The 19,802-nt window shown below is 39.5% G+C and overlaps 1 protein-coding gene across 1 annotated transcript; it reads right to left on the bottom strand.

The window, feature by feature from the left end:
• Positions 1-3,024: 3,024 nt before the first annotated feature.
• On the bottom strand, positions 3,025-19,246 carry clcn7 (chloride channel 7). The gene is made up of 25 exons (XM_061700741.1): positions 18,996-19,246; positions 17,399-17,476; positions 16,391-16,456; positions 16,100-16,165; positions 15,777-15,909; positions 15,540-15,649; positions 15,388-15,468; positions 15,228-15,290; positions 11,415-11,498; positions 11,218-11,311; positions 10,709-10,773; positions 10,201-10,317; positions 10,036-10,090; positions 9,840-9,900; positions 8,038-8,179; positions 7,315-7,408; positions 7,056-7,228; positions 6,850-6,901; positions 6,557-6,684; positions 6,278-6,363; positions 6,048-6,183; positions 5,120-5,179; positions 4,833-5,009; positions 4,653-4,733; positions 3,025-4,218 (listed from the first exon to the last, which is right to left on the bottom strand). The coding sequence occupies exons 1-25, from the start codon at positions 19,107-19,109 to the stop codon at positions 4,132-4,134; spliced, it is 2,403 nt and encodes an 800-aa protein (XP_061556725.1). The 5' UTR covers positions 19,110-19,246; the 3' UTR covers positions 3,025-4,131.
• Positions 19,247-19,802: the final 556 nt, after the last annotated feature.

Raw genomic sequence — 19,802 nt, 5'->3', positions numbered from 1 at the left:
AAGCGGCTCAGAAAATGGATGGATGGATGGCTGGATGAAAGTAGCGAGCGGCATGTAGATTATTGTAACAGAGTAAAAGTTTGTTCTTAACATAAATACTTGAGTAAAAGTGAAACGTATGCTTCATTAAAACTACTCTGAAAACTACAATTTATCCAAACTTACTTACTTGTTACTTAAGTAAATGTAATGGAATAAATGTAGCGCATTCCTACCCACCTCTGATGGTGGCTTTCACGGAGTGTTTCATGGTATTTCTTTACTTGAATAGGTAACGAAAATAGCAGCATAAGTTACTGATGGTCTTGTGGTACACTCGCCTGACTTTGGTACAGGCAGCGTGGGTTCAGTTCCCATTCAGTGAGGGTGTGAATGTGAGTGCGAACATTTGTCCGTATCTATACAGTATGTGCCCTGGCGACCAGTTCAGGGTGTAGTCCAACATTTGCCCGAAGTCAGCTGGGATAAACTCCAGCACCCCACGAACCTAACCAGAATGGATGGATGGATGGGTGGGTGAATTGCAGCATATTGTTTTTTATGATTGATGGACGGACATCAGTAATGTGCTAGCCACTCAGGCCTTCAAAATAAAATCCCTAGCACAACATCTGGATGAGATTCTTCTGGATGAGATTCTTGAGTGCATACCTCAGTCTATGACAAAGGTCCATGTACGGCCCAGGCTGCATTCCTCCACCAAATTCTTTTAAAATTAATCTTGCGGAATTCAGGTGATCCTGCTGTCTATTCATAAGGTTACCGCACCCTGTAAAACAAGAACAACAACAGCGAAAAACCTTGTTAGTGGTAGAAATACAACAGCATTGTGAGGTGCAGAGCAAACATAAACCTAGCTTGGAATCTGAACACCACAGCAGATTCTGCTAATGAAAAACATTCCCCCCAAAACCTCTGTGTGCCAAATCAATATCGTAAAATAGTTGACAACAAAAATTAATGTGATCGAACAGCCTCTCTCTATCAATTGGCCTTTCAGTGGCAGCAGTGAGTTTCTCTCCTGTCTGTCTTAAAGCAAGCAGAGCATAAAACTATTATATTCCTATTGCTTTATGGAAATATAAATTAGAGGCAGCAGGGGTCCCAGGTGGGGGGCCCCATCTATAAAAATGTGTGCCTGAACTCAGGAACCTAAAGAGTGTGTCAGTGTAAAGGACCCTGGGGCTTACCAGTGCATAATCAGAATTTTCTTCGTCAAACAGGACAAAACTGTTAAAGTACCAGAACGGGGCAAAACCTGCCATTGCTCATAAATTGAGAATAAACGTTAAACAGCTGACTAAAAGAGTCCATCATATGTGAAAGATTGCACTGGGGATAAATTGTCCTCATTAGGTTCTCAACTGTTGTCACCCTGGGACCCACATGTTCCTATTCTTGCAAATTCGAGACCCACTTTTATAGAAGTAGAAGAAGAAAAATAAATATTTGTTTTCATTTATAAATAGCCTCCGAAAACACATGTACAATATATTATATTTTTAATCGCCGTTCCAAATGGGTATGCCTTACCGCCAAAAGCATATTGCTAGAAATGATGTCCACTAGCCTGAGGCTGAGATACTCTGTGTGTGTGTTTTTTTTTAGAGTAATCCAGTGGCTAGCGCACAAGTAACATTTCCTGTCGCTTACCTAATATATTTCGTGTGGGAAATTGGTACGCCTCTGTACTGTACCTAAATAATCTGAATACAAATACATAAATTTTTTTACTAGCTGTTCGCAACCCAACCGGAATGGGTCCGTGACTGGCTATTGGGTCCCGACCCACCAGTTAAGAACCACTGCCCTACACTGATCGCCAGTCAATCCAGAGAACGTATAAACAAACAGACATTTACACTATGGAGAATTTTGTGTTTCAATTAATCTAACGTTAAGGTTTTAGAAATGGGGGCATAAACTGGAGTAGAATTGAACATGTTAAGCATGCTAATCTATCTTGTCAGCATTTACAAAATTGTGCTCAAAATAAAAAACTGAGGTAGCTAACTAGTCCGTGATTGCATTACCTACTCACTAATATATTCGTCACCAAATTAGCAAGAAGTCCATTCAAATAACTAATAATAACAATAATTAAAATACATATATACATTAAATCTGTTTTCAGTAGGGTTACAGTCATCAGTTACCTCCATGTACTGCAGGTTTCTTTCTTTTGACACATGAAGTCATTCTTAAAGAACGATTCATACGTCAAAAATATTTATTTGAGTGTATTAGTACATTTATGAATATTCAAGCATTTTTATTGTAAAACGAGCGTTGGTAATGGTCAGTTTATTGTACCTGTTTCACTCAGGCAAATGTAAGGACACCCCCTGGACGCAGTACTGGACCCCTATTTATATGCCTGTTGACAGTGCAGTATATAAAAGGAAACTACCTGTACATGTATTTTGTTTTCATTTTATCTTTCGATAAGCATGGATTTTGTGCTTGATTAAATATTGATTTGATTTCTCAGTGATTCTTTCCACCCAACTCACATTAATGTATAAATCTTTGGGCTCTTTACCGACATCTAGTGGAGACTACGGTTAGTGATTAAGAAACATTGTCCAGAATTTATCACGCCGTGTTGTTAGCCAACACTGGACGCCACCCAATTAATGCTTCTTGGCGTGGATCTTAAACGCAGTATCTGGAAATTGGTGAATGGCACCATGACGATCAATTGTACGGGTTTTAATGATCCAAATCATATAAAAGGTGCACTGAGCTTGAGTAGCTGTGTCAATGTCATGTTGTAGAACAGCCTCGTCCAGAGACCACGAAACTAGTGACACGCTGTGTTATGTGGAAGTAGCACTTAAATTGCATTGTGGTCATAAAGGGATGGTCTACGATGTTTAAATGCCATGGGGGGGAAATGCACCCACAGCAGCCGGAATTGATACGCAGAGGGATCGATTCAGTCTGTTTGTGTTTACAAGTACTGCCCACAAAACAAATCACTTACAATATAGCATTTATTTTATTTCACAAAGTCTAATCCAGTAGTTATAAAATAGAACATGGGCTTTATTTTGAACATGGAGAACTGTACAACTCAAAAGTGACAGAAAGCATAAAAATAAAGGTAACAGTGATGACTGAGACAATATTTACTAACGAGGGTAAATATTACAAATTAAGATGAATATTTGCATTCTGCATCGTATCAATAGACAAGGATTGCTTATGCAATAAACTAAGCTTACATTTATATTGGGCTTCCTGTGCCACACATCTTTTCAGTAGTAGCCACAGTACAGATATCTGTTGGTGTTAAAAATGTATAATCAAGTGTAAAGGTGATTTTGTTTCCCTTCCCTCCAGACAGTGTTACCTGGAAATCAGAAAGATTGAGGAATAAAGATTGAGGGAGGGCATACCTGATCTCTAGCTAAGATTGCATCACAAACAAGGCAGAAAAGGGCAAATCACAGGTTGCTATACTTTTCTTTAAAAATACACATTACAGAGATTTAGGTTACATCTCTCGTCTAGGCACAAAACTAAAACAAGAAATAAATAACAGAATTATTTCAGTGCAAAACAACAGAACATAGTGAATTGCGCAAAAAATGAAATGAACAACTATTGTATGTCCTTTCAGTACCATATTACTGTCCAATTTCAACATCTAAAATGAATGTAGTGCACATAAGCATTTGTATAAATTATTCAAACTGTATTTAGTCTGCATTACAACCACTTTGTCATCATCACTTTGCTACAGATTTACCAACTGTCAAGATATGGAAATATGATGAGGTTTTTTCTTCAAACAAAATCATCTGTATGGGGGGAAAACAAATGCCAACGATATTGAATAGCTTGGACCGAAACAGAAGATGTAACCGAGGGAGTGTGAGGCTGTTTGAGACTGATGACAACAACAAAGCATGTGCATGTGCAGAGGGAGTTACTGAATGATTTTCACTCAGAGTGCAGGGAAGACACACGGGGCTCTTTGGTGATCAAGCCCTTGCTTGTAGATGTGTTTGGTTGTCATGGTAATCCTCGTTGACCATCACATTAGGCACTTGTCATAGTTGGGCTACGGGAACGCTTTATGGCACTGTTCTTGTGTGTGTGTGTGTGTAAATGCGTGCGTGCACACTATGTCTGGGCCAGTTGAAGCTCTTCCAGTCCATGTTTGCCCAGGTGATATCTGGCCAAGTCTTTCCTGGTCACCAGTCCAACCACCTGCAGATGGCAGAGAACAAGCATTCCAGTCAATCAGCAACACTGACATGGGCACTGTTACCAGGGGCGAAAATAAAGAAACACATTCGGGATTAAGAGCACATTCAGTGGAGTGCAAACCTCCAAGGCCAAACAAAAATGCTAGGGGGCGGTAAATTCTTCTCCTCGCTCAGTGGGCCGTGTAAAACCTTAGATGCAATAAATATATTAAGAAATATTCTATGTAATAAATAAATAAACCACCAAGCTCAGTAGTAAATTTGAACTGTTGTTAAGTTGACAGGATAATGCTACATTCCAGTCCTGTCGGTGGGAGTCAAGTGCATTGCATACTGGTGGACAACTGCTAAACAACGAAATAAGAATTACAGTGGTTGAAATTGTTGCTTTTTTTTGTTTTGTGCTTGTAACATGAGAAAATTCTCTATGCTTACCCTGTTCTCATCATCCACCACAACCAGATGCCTGAGGCCCAGCGCTCTGACTAGTTTAAACACACGAGGAAGAGATGTTTCCTGCAAACAAACCAACTCTCTAAATCCCACTGCATTCATTTATTCAGTGTGGCAGCTAACAAACAGACATGCCACACAATATGTGTTTACGTGTATTACCTGTGGAACAGTGTAGGGTGTTGGGTTCATGAACTCAGAGAGGTCCATCATACACTCTCGCTCATCCTGGGAGACGTGAATGCTTTGGATGGGGGGGAAGCGCGGGTAGGCGTCCCTGAAGTCCTTCAGCAGGAGCTTCCTCTGGGTTAGCCGTGAACGAGCCAGCTCCACAAACACCTGCAAAAACAGAGCGGGAATTAGCAACAGTCGATTCTGCATAACGCTGATGCCTGTGAAAATATGTCCCGTCTAAGCAGCAAACCACCTCCCTGCCTCCTGCCACTGACCTTGTGCTTGAGGAGAACGATGAGTTGTGAGCGAAGGATGAGTCCGCAGAGCTTTGCTGGCTGATCGGAGAGAAGAAGTCAAAAGGAATTCATTTTGAGGGCCAGCAGCCACATTGGAAATACTGGGATTATGTGTCACAAGTGACTGTAGTTTAGCTTGTGCTCCATGCGAGGATAAGCAAGGCAATAGCAGCAACATGGCTGTTATAGTGGACCCTCGGAAGTCGAACACAGTCCATTCCAGAGGCTGTTCAAACTTTGATTTGTTCACATTTCTAAATAACGTTATCTATAAGAAATGATAGTAATAGAATGAATAAATTCCAGATGTTGAACTTTAGCCACCACATGGACTTAAATATTGTAGTGGTAAATGTTTAAAGTAACATTTTAGTATGTTGAATATCATGTAAGTGCAAAAAGGAGTTACTGTATTTCTTCTAATCATGGCCAGAACCATTTATTTAATCAACTGCAGAGAGTACTTGACGTTTAGAGGTATGACATCTATTAGACAGGATACATTTGTACAAATGCATTATTATATTAAGATTTGTTATTTTTTTTATTTTCCACAAAAAAAAAAAAAGAATTGCAATTGCATATTTAACATACATAATATGTCAAGTAAAATATGTATATATCGTATTACATTTTCATAATTATATGACTGGTATATTGTGATGATCCACCAGCATCATGGTATTGTTGAAGCGGCATCCATGAGAGTTTAGGCCACAATTTAAGAAAAGCCACACACACGCAATCGTTAATCTTAAACCTTTTGTTAAAAAATACATTGCAAATACACATTTGATGAGTACTACTTTCAGAAAGTATTTATTTTTATTTTTATTAAATAAAAGTTTTTTTATGAAACACTGTGACTCAAAGAAAAAAAAAAACAACATATAAGAAGCCCCCGTACCTCTTCACCGGAATCACCTTGCACCACCACCACAGGGAAACCATTGTGATTGGTCGATGTGTTGCTAAGGATGTCAACAATGGTTCCCACCTTCTCTATCTTGTTCAAACAGGTGACAGGAGAACTCATGACTTCTCTAAAATAAATTGACAAAAGTCAGGTTAGATCATTTAGCACTGATGATGCGAACTTGGTATCGTTTCCTCGTTCCTATAGTAACAGGAGGTTACCTAGCTGTTAGCCAGTGTGAAGTGGCAGGAGCCTCCCAGTGAAGGAAAGGAATGCTCTGCAGCTTAATGTGGATGTCATACAGGCCCTAAAGGGAAAAAAGCAGAATATTCCATCAACTGTGTTCCATAAACTGTTTTAGCTATAAAAAGTAACTGTGCGTTTTTTTATTCTTCCAGAACATTTAACAGCAAACAGACATCAAACTGACTTGGAAACTGAACAAATGCAACTTTTAAAAAAAACGCTAAGTGATGGTAAGACACTAAATCTTTGCGTACCTCCACAAAGTAGTCTCCTACGATCTTGGCCGTCATCAAGACTAGCATGATGGGAAGGCCGTATGTGACGTTTCCTGTAGCCTCCACCATGATGACGGTCAAACTGAGAGTCATCCTCACAATGCCACCTGCGCGCGCGCACACACACACACACACACACACACACACACGCACACACAACACTACTTGGTCAAGTGAAGACACTTTTAGATTCAGCGTTAGACATCAATTGTGGCTCAAGTGGTACTTGTGTGTGCTGCTATTGTTGTCCATGAGAAGTTACATTTCCTCACCTAACTGAGCTGCAGCTCCAATCAAGGCATATTTACCAGGATCAGCCCAGATCTAAACAAACACATTATTGTTATAAAGAGGGTACTGTTTTTCTGCAACTACAAATAATTTTAATTTGAAAAAAGGTATGATTTAACACTGAGTTATACGATTGAATGTTATTGGTCACTGCGCAAAAAGAGGTCTTTTCTAGTGGCACACATACCGATCCAGTGGCTGAAATGGCAGACAGCAGAATTCCGCACAGTCTTCCCCAGGCTGCACCAATAAGCAGAGACGGGATGAAGACTCCAGCGGACACAGTGAGGCCGTACGTCCAACAGGCCAGGAAGAAGTATGTGAGGGTGAACAAGCCTAGCGTCAATGGATTGTAGGATCCTTAAATTGAGAGACAAGAATTTTCAACATTATTTCTTTTGTCACATATTAGTAATGCCTTAGTAACAGCCATCACACCTATTTACCTGGCTGGTTGTGGAAAAGACTACGGACACTTCTCTCTGGAGTGTTGAAGAAGGCTGTTGCCATGGAGTTATACTCCCCATCTGCACAGAACAGCTGCAGGCACGCGCAGGAAATATGAGAAGACAAAAAGGAAGATACAGCGTTTCTCTATCTGAGGTTCATCCCCCGTTAAAACACACAATTGCTTTGTCATTTGACTGCACGTATGGCAACTGCATACTGGTTAGTTGAGAGATTTATTTCACAGTAATGAAATTTCTTTGATGGAACATTGGATCAGAATGAAATCTAAAGGATACATAGAGTTACAGTAAGTGTACAGTGTGGTTACTTCCTTAAAGGCTTAAGGTGACTCAGGGAGTGACAGACACAAAACAAAGACTAAAAAAAAAGTAAGTAAATCCGATTGAAGCCTACACAAGATGCATAGTTACTTTAAATGTCTTAACATGCAGATGAAATGAATAAATCCTGAACATTACAAATGTGTAAAAAAAAAAAAAAAAAAAAAAAAACAAGCAGTTGCATTAAATGTCTGATTTTGTCATCATCATGTGGCAAATAAATCAAATTTAAGTTATACACAAGAAGGAAAAGGAACTGTGTCTCGTATCAGTCGTATTTGATTCTGCATGTGTCATATTATTTTTTGTGGCAAAAACACCTTTTTGGGATTTTAGAATGATCAGCCATAGAATGTTGAAATGTGTGTGTGCATTCACCTGCAGAGGGTACTCCTCAGTGTGCTCAGGGCCGAGAGGCTGACAATCGTTGGAGAAGTAAATCATTGTGAATGACACTGTTGCGGTCACAGCAGCGACCAACATAGCCTCCATCACTTGCAGACAAGGCCGATGGACATACCTGATGCACACACACACACACACACACACACACACACACACACACACACACACACACACACACACACACAAGATCATGCTGCGGTTTTTACACACGAATATATTGATGCTTGTCTGTCAGCATCGATAAATCATTTCAGAACTTTTTTTCTACCACTATTGTGACTTATAGCCTGTACAACGCAATTGACAAAAAAATAAAAATAATATATATATATATATATATTTTTTTTTTTATTATTATATATATATTTTTTTTTCGTGAGGGGAAGTAAAAATTACTAAAATAATATGGCTTCACAAATGTGCACATCCTCTTTTTAATTGGGGATGTGGCTGTGTTCAGAAGTAACCAATCACATTCAAACTCCTGTTAAATGGGAGGCAGCACACACCTGCCACCTTTTAAAGAGCCTCTGCTGAACTCCAAATAAAGTTCAGATGCTCCGGTACACCTTTCCTGATATTTATTTTGTTTCTTTTCTAGCAGAATCCTAAAGGTTTTGTGCTAATACTGACTGGTTTTGTGTTGACTGTTCATAATTCCATCCATGTAGACCAAGACCACAGTTCCAGCTGAAGAAAATGAAAAACATTTGAAATGACTTATCTTGGTCTATCCATCCATCCGTCCATTTTCAACACCGCTTATCCCGGTTAGGGTCGCGGGACGCTGGAGCCTATCACAGCTGACTTCGGGCGAAAGGCGGACTACACCCTGAACTGGTCGCCAGTCAGTCACAGAGTAAATATAGACACGGACAACCATTCACACTCACATTCACACCGTCATTGAGTGGGAACTGAACCCACGCTGCCTGCACCAAAGTCAGGCGAGTGTAACACTACACCATCAGTGACTCTTATCTTGGTCTAATTTTTTATAACCCAAAATCCTGGCATTTGAACAATGGTGTGTAGACTTTTTATATCCACTGAACATATTGAGCAGTTATGATTGTTCCTCCCAGGAATTACCTTACTTAAATACCACACCTTGTCTACCCTTGTTTACAATTAATGACAAATAAAGACCGTCCTCGGTTTCAACGGAGTTTTGTTCCCACGGCGGCAACGTAACCCGAATTTGTACACAAATTGGATCGTAGTCTATCAATAATCTATGCTAACATCCGTGACAGTGTATTGCTACACTGCTGCCCAAACTAGTTCATTGCGCTCCATTCGTAACATCGTTATGTCGGGACTGTCATAAACTGAGGAACCCTGGCATATTTAACCCAACAATTTTAAAGTGGGTTAGGTTTGTTCTATGTTGTATATTTCAAAATACCTCCCTAAATTGGCTTTGGCAAATTATGCTTATGACCACCGTACATAGCATGAGATTATATGGACAAGATATTATTGGAATGTACCTTATCTTATATTTGCTGCCAAGTCGACAGCAGAGTACAACAAGTGTTTTTGCGGAAGTCCCCTCCCATCCAGAGTGATCATACCTGTTCTTACAATGTAACTATTTTTACACTTAAAGCACAAGACGCCAGATGATGTGTGCGAGAACAATAAAAAGTACCCTGCATGGGCACATATTTTTTAGTGCTGCCGTCAGACACAAAACAAGAATTTGTGCGTCATCTGACCTTTTGGAGTTGACTAATTCAATACCATTCAAGTGGTTACCTGCTGCTACTCACCTTATCCTGAAGATGGTCAGCCAGTAGTTGAGAATGTTGAACAGAGCTCCCAGAAGTCCACCTGCATGGGAAAAACATCACAATGAAATACTTTACAAACTTGAGACTTCACACATGAAAAGGTTAAGAGGAGTTTCTGTTGTACACCACAGAACAAACAAACAGATTGTTGCGAAGCAGGAATACAACGTTTTACCTATAGCACCCATGGCGATGAACAAGGGAATTTCATAGAGGTAATAGGCCACGCTCTGAGAAAAGGTCAAAATAATATGTTGTCATTTACAATGATGCAACATAAGGCTGAAAAAAAAAAAAAAAAACCATCCAAAATATGTATTTTTGACATTTAGGTGCTTACATCATTTTCAAATCGTCCAAAGTTGATGAGACCAGGGTTGGAAAGATCACCTGGGTTGTTGTGGTAGATGCTGAGGAAGAAGTTTAGGGTGAAGGTGGAGATCATGGATGCAAAGAACTGCAGATGAAAAGGGAAGATGTCACAAAGGTGAAGATAAAAAGAACAGGATATATCTGGTAAGTGCTGTTCTTATCTATCCATGGACACTTACAGTGCCGTGAAAAAGTATGGTAAGTTCACTTGGGTTATATTTGTTTGATGATCTTGAACATTAAAGTGGGGAATCTATACTAAAACATACGAATTTGAGAAGGGGGCCAATATTTTTTTATGGCACTGTATATGCAGTTTTATTTGCAGCAAAATGTTTGTGTAAGGCTGCCAATTGACTGTTTTAGTTTTGTGGATGAGTGCGAAGTGCGTGCATTTGAAATATGTTGGTATTTTATCGTTATTTGGTGTTGTGATCATTGTACTATTGCGAAATCTTGTTCTTTGTGTGACTTACTATCCTCCAAGTGAGCATCTGGTTCCAGAAAGAAGCTCCTTCTTCAAGAGAGAAGAGAACCCCACCTGGTGACCCAAGAAAGAAAATCTTAGTAAATTTGACAAATTAGAATTTTGTTGTGATGATACTGGTCATTTCCACCCACTGCAAAAGAGTGGTTGTGAAGCATTTTGGTTATTTTTGCCACAAAAAGGCAAGTTCAGGAGGCAACTATGAATGAGGCACCACAACACCGTTCTCACACTTGTCATATCAGTGCCAGCAGTTGTGTGTACTGCTGCTGCTACTACTGCTGCTCAACTTACATATAAATGACAGTGTGGTTCTTTCTTAATGAGCACACGCCTTTCCTTTGAACCCTCTATCAGGCTTGAACTGGTTGAATTGTGGCTCTACCGATTCTCACTAGATTGCTCTGAGAGGTAATGCTTAATAATATTGAGATGGCTCTGAGAGCTAATGCTCCTTTTTAATATTGACCATCTCCACTTCGGTTAGCTTGATTTTACCAACTGGTGCTCCAAAAGCAGCCGAGACTCCAGCAGCAGCTCCAGCAGAAACAAAGTCTCGTTTTTCTGTGTCTCTGCGGAAGTATTCAAATATCTGCAAACACACATGCAAATATTTTCAACACACACTCAATTAAAACAAAAGGTATGGCAAGGCGTAACAACAAAAACACACGCTTCCATGCTCACACACCAACCTTGAAGTCTTTTTTTAAAGAGGTGCTGCGGCCCTGGGAGACTCCTGCAGCTACAACTGCACCAGAGTGGATCATTGGACCTTCCTAAAAGATTGTGGGTAAATAAAGTGACAGGGCATCACCATACAGTTGACAGAATACGATAAACACAAATAAGGTACTACTAAGGTAGTGTGTTCCAACTTTAATTGAGCCAAGGCACCTATTTTACATTGGGAGAATCTCACTGCAAACCACCAAACATAAATTGTGACACTTAATTACTTGGCTCTTATTGTGAATTCTGGGACTGTTTGGCTGAAAACAGGTGGATGAATAATGAATTAGAAAATTAATTGTATAGCCTTTATTAGTTTTATCTAACCATTGCATGTTTTATTGTCCCATAACTTTTCGACTGTATAGTACTTCTGTGTGTCCTTGCGAATGTGCTCAAAATTGTTTTGACTCCTCTTGTGTTGAGTCCACGCATTTCTCTTCCTCTGCATGCACCCATTCCCATAAGGATAAGTTTGAGTGATTTGAATGCAGCTGGACGGAAAGGTACAGAGAGCTGTTGTGTGAATGAGGGAGGTTAATTTTTTTCCTATTCTTCTCTGTCTCTCTCACTTTTGTATAACGGAGGTGATATTTTGCTTTCTCTTCAGTAAGGGGTTACAAATCATGACGACTTGTACCATTTCCTCTTTGCAGAGATTTCTTCCTTGTAATAAAAACATACAGACAAGACTGCTTCTTTAATTATTGTCAGAAAAATATTTTCCCAAACAATAGGTTAAATATACCTTCTGCCATCTAGTGGATGAGAACTGAATTGTTTTGCCTGTCACTACTGTATACATCACTGGCATAGATAGTGGGGCCAAAAAGTATTTAGTCTGCCACTAAATTTAAGTTCTTGCACTTAAAAAGATGAGCGAGACCTGTAATTTTCATCATAGGTATACCTCCTCTGTGAGAGAGAAAATGAGGGGGGAAAAATAAATAAAAAAATATAAAAAAATATTATTATTTTTTAAATCCAGAAGATCATAGTCTGATTTTTAAAGAATTAATTAGCAAATTATGGTGGAAAATAAGTATTTGGTCGATAATAAAAGTTCATCGCAATACCTTGTTATATACCATTTGTTGGCAATGACAGAGATCAAACGGTTTCTGTAAGTTCACAAGGTTTTCACACACTGTTGCTGGTATGTTGGCCCATTCCTCCATGCAGATCTCCTCTAGAGCAGTGATGTTTTGGGGCTGTCACTGGAGAACACAGACGTTCAACTCCCTCCTAAGATTTTCTATGGGGTTGAGATATGGAGACTGGCTAGGTCCAGGACCTTGAAATTCTTCATACGAAGCGACTCCTTCGTTGCCCGGGAAGTTTGGGATCTTTGTCATGCTGAAAGACCCAGCCACATTTCATCTTCAATGCCCTTGCTGATGGAAGGAGGTTTTCACTCAAAATCTCACGATACATGGCCCCATTCATTCTTTCCTTTACACAGATCAGTTGTCCTGGTCCCTTTGCAGAAAAACAGCCCCAAAGCATATTTCCACCCCCATGCTTCACAGTAGGTATGGTGTTCTTAGGATGCAACTCAGCATTCTTTCTCCTCCAAACACGACAAGTTGAGTTTTTAACGAAAAGTTCTATTTTGGTTTCATCTGACCATATGACATTCTCCCAATCCTCTTCTGGATCATCCAAATGCTCTTTAGCAAACTTCAGACAGGCCTGGACATGTACTGGCTTAAGCAGGGGGAAACGTCTGGCACTGCAGAATTTGAGTCCCTGGCAGCGTAGTGTGTTACTGATGCTAGCCTTCGTTACTTTAGTCCCAGCTCTCTGTAAATCGTTCACTAGGTCCCCCCCCGTGTGGTTCTGCGATTTTTGCTCACCGTTCTTGTGATCATTTTGACCCCACGGGGTGAGCTCTTGCACGGCGCTCCAGATCGAGGGAGATTATCAATGGTCTTGTATGTCTACCATTTTCTAATAATTGTTCCCACAGTTGATTTCTTCACACCAAGCTGCTTACCTATTGCAGATTAAGTCTTCCCAGCCTGGTGCAGGTCTACAATTTTGTTTCTGGTGTCCTTTGACAGATCTTTGGTCTTGGCCATAGGTGTGTTTGGTGTGTGACTGTTTATACTGATAGCGAGTTCAAACAGGTGCCATTAATACAGGTAACGAGTGGAGGACAGAGAGGTCTTTGAGAGCCAGAAATCTTGCTGGTTTGTAGGTGACCAAATACTTATTTTCCACCATAATTTGCTAATAAATTCTCTAAAAATCAGATAATGTGATTTTCTGTTTTTTTTTTTCTCATATTGTCTCTCATAGGTGAGGTATACCTATGATGAAAATTACAGGCCTCTCTCACCTTTTTAAGTGGGAGAACTTGCACAATTGGTGGCTGACTAAATACTTTTTTCCTTCACTGTAGAGGAACAAAGATACATTATTCGTAGTAGTAGATGAATGATCATTTTCAGAATAATTAAGTGACATTGGATAATTTCCCGTAGCATCCCTCATGATTTGTCATGGCACACGTGCTTCGTGGGAATCACTGTGGAGGGGGATGATATTCATGTTTAAATGGTTGATATACAATACAGTAATTACGAGGAGATATACAGTGGTGTGAAAAAGTGTTTGCCCCCTTCCTGATTTCTTATTTTTTTCTATGTTTGCCCCCCCTTAAAACATAACTGTGGTTTATCATACCGAGTTCAATTTCTCTAGCCACACCCAGCCCTGATACTGCCACACCCGTCAATCAAGAAATCACTTAAATAGGAACCGTCTGGCTGACAAAGTGAAGTAGACCAAAAGATCCTCAAATGTTAGACATCATGCAGAGATCTAAAGACATTCTGGAACAAATGAGAAAGAAATTGAGATCCATCAGTGTGGAAAAGGTTATAAAGCCAATTCTAAAGCTTTGGGACTCCAACTAACCACAGTGAGAGCCATTATCCACAAATGGCGAAAACACAGAACAGTGGTGAACCTTCCCAGGAGTGGCCGGCTGACCAAAATTACCCTAAGAGCGCAGCGACGACTCATCCAAGAGGTCACAAATGACCCCACAACAACATCCAAACAACTGCAGGCCTCACTTGCCTCAGTTAAGGTCAGTGTTCATGACTCCACCATAAGAAAGAAACTGGGCAACAATGGCCTGGATGGTAGAGTTCCAAGGGGCTTTTTTTTGCTACTTCAGGACCTGATAAATGTAACCATGAATTCTGCTGTCTACCAAAAAATCCTGAAGGAGAATTTCCGGCCATCTGTTCGTGACCTCAAGCTGAAACAAATTTGGATTCTGCAGCAGGACAATGATCCAAAACACACCAACAAGTCACCCCTGAACGGCTGAAGAAAAACAAAATGAAGAATTTGGAGTGGCCTCGTCAAAGTACTGACAATATTATCATTTATCGTGACAGTTTATGGGAAAATATATCATCTTAGAAAAATGGTCATTGTGACAGACCTATATAATACGATTAATACATTTATTTATAAGAACCTTAGTAACAATGGTGCGTCTGAGAGACGAAGAAGAGATCATGTCAAGATGTTAAATTGGTCATTCATTTTTAGGGACTGGAGTGAGTGAAAAATCTTTATGAACAACATGAATAAATGCTTTGCCGTTACATTCACAAAAAGGTAATTGACCTTTTCAGGTGAGATCTGCGGAGTGTTAACCCCTTTTATTGGTCCCAGTCATGTGACAAACATTTAACACTGTCATTTAAACTAAATGAATACATTTTCACAGTTTCTTATTTCTGAAGGTTTCTTACCTTTCCAACAGCAAGTCCACCCACAACTGAGCAAATAACACCACACACTTTCACCACCAGAGTCTGACAAAGAACACAGAACATATTAGATCCAATGTTTGCTTGTTTGTTTGTTTGTTTTGTTTTTAAAACAGTTATCCAAAGGTTCATTTGTGTGTACCTTGAGACGAACCACTCTCGGAACCTTGACTCCGTTCAGGTAACACTTTATTTGTGGAATACCACTTCCAGCTGCTATTGGCTTAATATAGTGGATAGAAGAAGCGATAAAATGAGTATCATTTATTTTCTGATTTTTAATCCCACGCTTACCTCAAAAAAGGCAACTATGATTGCTCCCACCATGACAAAGACTGAGTTTAGGACAGCCCAAAGGATGAGAGAGAGAGACAGTCCGCCCACTTCTGTAAACCTCTCTATATCTGTACAGGTCAACGGTCAAGGAATGATGTGCTCGAGCTGAGAACTAAGTGCCTATCAAAATGTGTAACTATCAAATCTTAACCACTGAGTTTATCGAAATGCATCTTTTAGGAAGTATCAGGATACTTTCTTTAACAACTTGGTATTTGATTCCAGCCAGCTGCTCTACGACAATGTCAATGAAACAGGCAATGAGGCCTGTCAGAAAGCCGATCAGACCGCAGACCACCCAGCGACTGATCTCCAAACAGCGAAAACCCTTGAACGAGACAAGAACATTTATTTAAACTCACACTTCATTAGCTACGTCACCATAAATAAGGAGACCCACGCACAAACGTGTTTGAAAAAAAATGTCGAGCTCGGGAGCTGTTGTATCAAAATATATTCGATTGTGCCCCTAATGAAGTGACTGTACATCAGTCAAGGAGGGTTTCCAACCCACTCACCAGGTAACTCATACGCCTCTCCTCCTCCAAAAACAGCTGGTTCTCGATGTTATCGTAGTCAAGACTCTAAAAACACAAATAAATCTAAATAAATTATTTAATATACAAGTGAAAACAAATGAATTAACAAAAATATCATAGGTGATATTCCTGTGCCATGTCATGAAATGCAGTCCTACAAAACTGTACTTATAACCCTACTAAAGGGTGATTACATCAAAAAAGTCAATTTAGCAAAAATCCAGATGACTACTGCAAGAATTCCTTTAAAAAATAATAATAATAAATTACCTCATATTTGAGTGATAGCAGCTTCTCATTGTGAGGGATTTCTTTGGGACGCTCCCGATGGGACCCCTGGAAGGTACGGAGAGGAGGGTGCGGGGTGGGGGGAAATCAATTACATTACTGTGATGACCACCTCTAGGCTCATTATTCATGCACTATGTAGGGATTTCTTTGATAGGCTGTGATGTATTTTGTGGTAAAGATTGTTAATATATTATAAAAAAAGGCATTGGTCAAATTAAACACCTAAACACCTAAACCTGAATAGTCACCTGGTAATCTCTGCACTGATTAAACAAACATCCTGGCTTCTAAACAAGGAAATACTGTATTTGAGTTTTTATGAAAAATGTACAAATTTAAGACAGAAAAGTGTGTGTACTACAACACAACAGCAGGAATACATACAGGGAGCAGACAGTAGTCTCACAGACTCGTGCCTGAGAAAAACGAAGTTACTGAAGAATCACATGAATCCTGAAGGAAACGACTGCGATGTTCTACTAAACTAAGTGATCATGTCAAGCCTCGGGACAGTCATGTGACCCTCAAATGCAACTTACTGTATCAGGCTCTCGTACCCACATATTTAACATTTTATTAAATGGGCACTTTTATCAGATCGAAGCCATTCACAAAACATGCCCATATTACAAATAATCTTTGACCACGATATTCCGTTCAGCTCATCAATATTCCATGCAACAAGCAACATTTTGTGAACGTCAACATTTGATTTGATTTGAAAAGATAATTGAGACCTTAATTTTCTGAAAAGAATATGTGGAAAAAGGAAATATAGATTTAGTGTCTCTTCCAATGTATGTTTTCTAAAGAGTGTTAAAAAAAAGTGACTTTACCTTACACATACAATATCACATTTTCAAATACAGTATGACAGAGATTACATCACATACATTTTAGCCGCAAACTTGAAAACCCCTCACCAGATTTAAATGTTCTCCAGTGAGAGAGAGAACAAGCTGAAGGATATACCAAGTGACATTTTACCTCATCTGATGTGATCTCTTCTTCCAAATCCACATTGCTGAGTCTGCCTATTTGAAATACAGCGCCTCCTCCAGACAGCTACAAAGCCAAGACATCAGAAATAAATGGTAAACGGACTCCACTTATATAGCGCTTCATCTAGGAAATACATCGGTTTATGAATGGATTGCGAACATAAATATATCATGGCATCCCATGACAACAGCCAGCCAATAATGAAAAACATTACCATAATACTACAATATATGCCTTTTCTTCTGTACTTGTATTTTGCCATTTAATTTCACATTTTTAGTAATGATTGATTTAGCTGCAGTAATTAAGTTGAGCCTCAATGACAGACGTAAGAGTTTGAATGGAAAAACACTATGTACTGAAATAACAATGAGTTTAGTGTGCTTCCACCTTTTCCACCTTTAGTGAGGACAATGTGTGACATGAATAGCTCTGGTGGAAGTACGGCTCATTTTCCAGTGTTGCGACGTAAGTGGAACAGATGACTACAATGAATGTAGCAGATGAGCAATGACAATGAATTGATTGCCAACAATTTATCACAAACTAATTTAATGATTCATATCCTCTCAATTCCTCTGATTGCATGATTTCATGTTGACATAGAAACAGACATATCAAGACCATCTGCAACGCTTTGGAAACAATGACAAAACAATACAATGACAAAACAAACAAAACAATATCATACTGTGCTATCTTATTTACTATATAGGCTCAACCTACGCGGATGTGATAACCACTCGTCCTGCATGCCCACAGAAATTCTCCCCCTAAAAATACGATCTTAATAAAATAACTTATTTTGAAAGATTTTGTCAAATATGTTCCCTGTATGAGTTAAAGAATATATAGAATCACCTCTAATTTTAACATGACATTAATACAATTCACTAAATTAAAAGTATGACAAGATTAACGGACACTAAAGGATTTACAGACGACATTCTATTCTGCATTTCAGAGTCGCAATCTCTGACAAATGTATTAGGGTGTTGAAATCATTTTTATTGCGGGCCACATCATAGTTTGGGCTCCCATAGCCAAATATAAATACTAGCGTTATGTAAAGAAAAGATTTGGTGAAAAAAAATACTTTATATCTGCAATTGGTGAATACAAATACAAATTTGGTACAGAACATATCTATTTTGCAAGAAACATGAAGTTGGCCCTTCAGTTGCTTTAGCAAGAAAATTATGCGACGGCCTGAATCTGGCCGCCTGACCACGGTGGACTACACAGTCAATAACATGTTCTCATTTAAACAACTCTTGATGATAAATGGGGGGAAACGAACAATTCAAAGTATAATCATTGGATTTACATTCCTCTTCGGGCATCAGTGCCACGTTATCGTTGTTTGGGATTCATAAAGCTTATCAGAATGCCTCATCCAACGATGCACCCGTATGAACATGTTGGCTACCATGCGTATATCGTTGAAAGCACACGGTGCCAATGTGCAGCGTTTAGAATTGCACGATACGTTGCGAAATCACATCGTGTGCGTGTGTGTGTGTGTGTGTGTCCGAAAGCCTAATCAGCTGTTAGCTTAGCATGCTAGCTGTTGTGTCCGGACCTCTCTGGAGTGTTGACGCTTGTCGGAGCCGTTTAGCAGCGGCGTCGCTTCGCCAGCGGCACCGGACTCGTCAGCCCGGCTCGACCACGACACTTTCTTTGTGATGTTCGCCATGGCGGCTCCCCCGGTACCTCCGACGGTTGCTGTGTCACTTCATGAATTGTAATAAGCGGCAAACTCGAGCCATTTTCCTCTTTAGTTCCCCATGACCATCATTCCTGTAACTCGTGAGTCGTGACGCTTTAGTAAGGGTCGCGTGCAGGACCAAAAATGTCCGTTAGTCGCAATGGATGAAGGGTCATGGAGTTCTATAAAATGAGGAGAAACTTATTTTAATTCGTTTAGTTTTCTACTTAGTTTACTCATCTGTGACATTAATGTCCGCAATTGAAATGAGTTGAAGTAAAATTAATCTTCTACACCCCCGCCCAAAATGCATTTTTTGCTCTTTTTAATAAAATAGGAAAATAAAATGGTATCGTATAAAACATTTTATAAATCGAATGTGTTTAATAAAGTGTAATTACTGTAGGTAGAATGTACTGTAGCAGGCATGTGCACACAGAGGCCCCAAGTGGTGCTCAAGCGCCTCCCCTTTTGCCCTAGATTTTTTTTAAAAAGAGGAAAAAAAGAGCCCTTTTTGCTGCAGCCCTTTTTTCTTCAATCATATATTTAAAAAAATAAAATAAAATAAAAAACCTGTGTCATCAATTCCACCAAAGGTGTTTTGATATCTAAGGGGAATGTATTTGAAATATTGGAAGATTTGTACATATGCCCCCAGCTGAATACATTTGGGTTTAATAA

Source organism: Phycodurus eques, chromosome 16, assembly GCF_024500275.1.
Source record: "Phycodurus eques isolate BA_2022a chromosome 16, UOR_Pequ_1.1, whole genome shotgun sequence".
Classification (NCBI taxonomy): Eukaryota; Metazoa; Chordata; class Actinopteri; order Syngnathiformes; family Syngnathidae; genus Phycodurus; species Phycodurus eques.
The sequence above is the reverse complement of the archived record's forward strand: the minus strand, read 5'-3'. Positions and strand labels throughout refer to the sequence as shown.

Excerpts from the sequence above, each read along its gene's own strand:
- clcn7 (XM_061700741.1), bottom strand. The coding sequence starts at position 19,109 with ATGGCGAACATCACAAAGAAAGTGTCGTGGTCGAGCCGGGCTGACGAG. Across the intron at positions 11,499-15,227 it reads GTGGACTTGCTGTTGGAAAG|GAAGGTCCAATGATCCACTC; the intron begins GTAAGAAACCTT and ends ACAATCTTTTAG. Across the intron at positions 7,409-8,037 it reads CTGAGGAGTACCCTCTGCAG|CTGTTCTGTGCAGATGGGGA; the intron begins GTGAATGCACAC and ends GCGTGCCTGCAG.